Source organism: Gymnoscopelus braueri (assembly GCF_963280865.1).
Source record: "Gymnoscopelus braueri genome assembly, chromosome: 13".
Taxonomy (NCBI): domain Eukaryota; kingdom Metazoa; phylum Chordata; class Actinopteri; order Myctophiformes; family Myctophidae; genus Gymnoscopelus; species Gymnoscopelus braueri.
In genome coordinates, this window is record NC_137615.1 from 2,196,109 (window position 1) to 2,201,124 (window position 5,016).

The 5,016-nt window shown below is 41.4% G+C and overlaps 1 protein-coding gene across 1 annotated transcript in view; it reads left to right on the forward strand.

Moving 5' to 3' along the window:
- hoxb7a (homeobox B7a) overlaps positions 1 to 3,152 on the forward strand; it is a gene marked incomplete at its 5' end in the record, with an annotated part of 15,451 nt that extends 12,299 nt beyond the window's left edge. Inside the window, one exon of the mRNA XM_080447076.1 lies at positions 2,020 to 3,152. Coding sequence (XP_080303202.1) covers positions 2,020 to 2,306 — 287 coding nt within the window. The 3' untranslated portion in view covers positions 2,307 to 3,152. The remainder of the gene's footprint in view (positions 1 to 2,019) is intronic.
- Positions 3,153 to 5,016: the final 1,864 nt, after the last annotated feature.

Consider the following 5,016-nt stretch of genomic DNA (forward strand, 5'->3'; position numbering starts at 1 on the left):
AGCAAGTCCTTTTTGGACACAACACAACACAAAGCGTATAATACACCCTATACAACAACAAGAGAGCGAGCCGAGGCATGAATAAATCACAGGGTGGAATTCCACATGTAGAAGCAGAGAGAGAGAGAGAGAGAGAGAGAGAGAGAGAGAGAGAGAGAGAGAGAGAGAGAGAGAGAGAGAGAGAGAGAGAGAGAGAGAGAGAGAGAGAGAGAGAGGATCCGGATCCTGAAACCAGGACCTAATGGTTTGAGACCAGAGGAACCTAATGGAGCTGCTGAGCTGATGTATAGCGGCTCTAAAGTGCCTCATGTCTGTGATCCAGGTTCTGTTTTTACATCTATTACCAGCCCGGCTCTTAAGGAGCGACAGCACGCGACCACAGCCTTAAGTCACTGATAATAGGATTGATTATCAGACAAATGAGTGAATGTGCCAGACAGGCAGACAGAGAGAGAGAGAGAGAGGGTGAAATATCATTTATGAAGCTCAAAAGAGGCATTTTACTATGACCCCCATCATAAGTAAATAGCAGATCTACAAGCTCACAATGCGTCGCAATGCGACGCATTGTGAGCTTGTAGATCGGCTATTTTCAAATGGCCCAAAATGTATATATGGGGCTGAAGTGTGGGTAATGTATGTTTTGTAATAATAATCTAAATCTACAAAGTAACTAAAGTTTTCATAAAATAGTAGTGGAATAAAAGTATAATATTTGCCTCTGAGATGATAGTGGAGTAGAAGTAAAAGTATAGAAAATTGGAAATACAAATACTCAAAATTGTACTTAAATAAGTACAGCATGAGTAAAAAAAAGAAGCTGAGCTTATAACTGTTACACACACATCTAAAGAGGCGAAACATCCTCCAAATTATCATTAGGCCATTATTAATATATCGCTTTGCGTCCACAACGCGGCTCCACCACTGAACGAGCCCTCTGACGGAGACATAATTAAAACTTCATATTGCATCACATCTCGGGCATAAAGCGCTGCTGTGTAATAACTAAGGGAACACCAACGTGATGAAGGGCATGTTTGTTCAAATCATAAATAAACAACAACACTGTGGTTTTTAATACACATACTTATTGTAGCTAAACTGTTACTGACATACATCTGTGGCAGCGCGTTTCTGGTCGACGTGAGTTATTTATTTGTCTCAGGGGGATTAACAATTACCTCATGAATACATTTAGACCCAATTAGTGCAAATATCACCTATTCAACCTGTTTGGCTGGCCAGTTGAAACAATTTTTTTAATCAGTTTAATTATTTGCATATATACTTATAGTGCTCTTTGACTTTGTAGGGCAGTGTGTACATTGTAGTGAATGTGTATTATTAATGTGTTTGTGAGCACTATTAGACGTAAACACACGTGCGTGTGGTGGCTAGTGGCTATACTGGATGTCACCATACACGCACGCACGCACGCACACTTCCACAGAACCAGTAACTAGAGATGGTAATGGGTCCAATAAAAAAACAAATCATAAAGGATTCAGGTTCTTCACGCAGTAAAATGTTAATTTACATTATCCATTTGTAGTTAACACTATATGAGGGATTAGACTTGATCTCTCTCTCTCTCTCTCTCTCTCTCTCTCTCTCTCTCTCTCTCTCTCTCTCTCTCTCTCTCTCTTTTCAAATCAAAGTGGTTTTATTGCCATGGGGGGTGGAACATGTTTACGTTTGCCAAACAAAGTGTGAAATAAGACAATTTGACAATTAGGGGGAGATGAGGAAATGTGTCAACAAACAGAGAACTGTGTCACTATGACACTTAGGAATCAACAGCTTAACTGAACCACAAACAACGTGCATTCATAGTTAGAAATAGTTCTGTATATAAGACTTACATGTATGAGCAGGATAACTTGTAAGCTCACTCTCTCTCTCTCTTCTCTCTCTCTCTGTGTCTCTCTACCAGACATACCATACATAAGTATTTCTGTCGTTCATCTGGTTAATGTTTGACCATGTTCCCCCCCCCCCCCCCCCTCACACACACAGGGACCTTCGGCTCTCCGGGTCGTCGCGGGCGGCAGACCTACACCAGGTACCAGACTCTGGAGCTGGAGAAGGAGTTCCATTTCAACCGGTACCTCACGCGCCGGCGCAGGATAGAGATCGCGCACGCGCTCTGCCTCACGGAGCGACAGATCAAGATCTGGTTCCAGAACCGGAGGATGAAATGGAAGAAGGAGAACAAACTGATGACCACCTCCTCCTCCTCCTCCTCCTCTTCGTCCAACGGAACGAACGGCGGAGGCGAAGAGGAGGAGAAGACGTCAGAATGAAAGAAAGAAAGAGAGAGAGAGAGAGAGAAATAAACTGCATAAAAAGACAGACAGACAAAACAAAGATGGAGGAAAAAAGGGACGAGAAGAAGAAGAGGCCGTTTTCAAAATGTTTCTTTTTGAATTTTGTCTTCGAGCGACGATAAAACGTCACAAGAAACTATAGGAGCGTGACGTCACAGCATTCAGCTACATTAAAACACATGAAAAACTCATCAAAATCATTGAAACCTTGGTGCGCGTGATGCTGTGTGCGCGTGAGACACTTAAAAAACACTCCACGCACGTGTAACGGACGGACAGACAGACAGACAGACAGACAGACAGACAGACAGACAGACAGACAGACAGACAGACAGACAGACAGACAGACAGACAGGAGAAACTGAAATAATAAACTGCGATGTGGAAAAGAAAATCATGAATTAATTTCACATGACATCATTCTGTAGAACTTATAGAATAATAATCTATACGTTGATAAACCAGACAGTGGCAACTTTGTTTTTATTGTAGAACTTTGTGTTGTAGCATTCATTCCAAACAAAGATATCACTTATGTTATATTTTATTTGTTGTTAAATATCTCTGTTGTTGTTGTTAATTGTTCTTATGGTTATTGTTTTGGAAGACATGGAAAGGGTTTGACCCGCGGATACAGTGTTGATTATGTGTCGTGGTTTTAACTTAAATAAATAAATAAAAACATCAGGACACAGTGAAACTACCTATAATGTATGTTATTATTATATTATTACTGTTATTATTATCATTATCCGTGTTCATATTTAAACTGTATAGAAGTAAGCCTCTCCTTGTTCGGTGAATTTATTGTATTTCTTTTGCAACGCGCGTGCACGTGCAGTAAACTCCTGAGTATATTTGTAACTCTGAGAGTGTACACATGGAACCAAATGGACCCGTACGGGTCCATTTGGTTCCATGTGTACACTCTCAGAGTTAATAAATCAACAGTGAGGATTTTACTGTGTGTGTGTGTGTGTGTGTGTGTGTGTGTGTGTGTGTGTGTGTGTGTGTGTGTGTGTGTGTGTGTGTGTGTGTGTGTGTGTGTGTGTGTGTGTGTGTGTGTGTGTGTGTGTGTGTGTGTGTGTGGCCTCCATACGGTGCCAGAGTCAACAGTCTTTTTTTTTCTTCAGTTGTATATTAAATTAAAGCTTAATTCATATACTTGGAACAGATCTACAAGCTGACAACGTGTTGGCATTCATGCAGATCTATTCTTGTCGACAAGCGACACCATTGTACCATGGAGCATAAATTAAGCTGGTGGGGGGGGGGGCACCCACTGAAGTTATTCAACAAACTACCTAGAAAGAAACTGTCTCGGGGGAAAAGTTTATAGGTTATATATATTTTATGGATTTTTTTATACGTTGTTTATTTGTGTATTTGTATTTGTAATTTTATTATTTTTCTTCTTGTCCAGGAATCTACCTATCTCTCTACTTATTGAAATGTTCCAATAATAATAAATAAAAACAAATCCAACTAAAGAATGTTGGAGAAGAAAAAAGTGACGCACGGTGTGCCAAAGAGTTTTCTGTTCACACACGCACGCACGCGCCTCCGTGCACGGCACGGCTAACGTACTCATGATGAAATGGGATTTATGGGCGTGTAGGCGCGTGCTGGGTGGTTCCTTCATGCAGAAATATGACCATAATTCACTGTCACCATGGAGATGATTCACACTGAATAATTACACGAACAGGCGTCCGTATAAACAAATACATTCACCTTCAAGCAGTGGTGGGAGAAGTACTCACGTTTTGTACTTAAGTAAAAGTATCAATACTGCAATGTAGAAATACTCTGTTAGTAAGAAAAGTACAAAAGTATTGGTATCAAAATGTACTTAAAGTACCAAAAGAATAGAAAGTCCTCATTATGCAGAAGGTCCCATTCCCATTTCACAAGCTTACAAATGTATAAAATGTATACAATGAAAAATGAAAATAGCAGATCTACACAATGCATCGCATATTGTGAGCTTGTAGATCGGCTATTTTCAAATGGTCAAACTGTGTATAGGGCTGAAGTGTGGGTAATAATGTATGTTTTGTAATAATAATATAAATCTGCAAAAGTAACTAGCAACTGAGTTTTCATTGTAGTGACGTAATAATATTTGCCTCTGAGATGTTAGTGTAAAAATATCGAAAATTGGAAATACTCCAGTAAAACAATCCTCAAAATTGTACTTAAGTACAGTACCTAAGTAAATGTACTTAGTTACTTTCTTCCATTGACTTCAAGGGAAAACTTATTTCACTGCATGGTCTCCATGGGTAACATTTGGCCCTGGTACGCACGTACGCACGCGCGCAAACGCGCACCACCCACGCACACAGCTACAGCCGTTAAACATAGTAAAAGGAGTCGTAAAGCTGAGGTATGAAACACCACGCGAGAAGGCCTGCTGCATGCGCGCGCACGAGGCCAGACCAGACCGCCATGCGGTCCGTGGTGTCAACGTGCACGCGCAGCGGCGGCGGGCCCCGGAGGGCGAGTGACAGCTCTGAGCAGGCGCACGCGCCTCCAGGCTGACCTAATTGATGACCGAGAGAGAGAGAAAGTTGACCTGTCCTCCAGCCAGTCACACACACACACACACACACACACACACACACACACACACATACACACACACACACACACTCTTCAGCCAAACAAAGTGGGCATGTCCGCA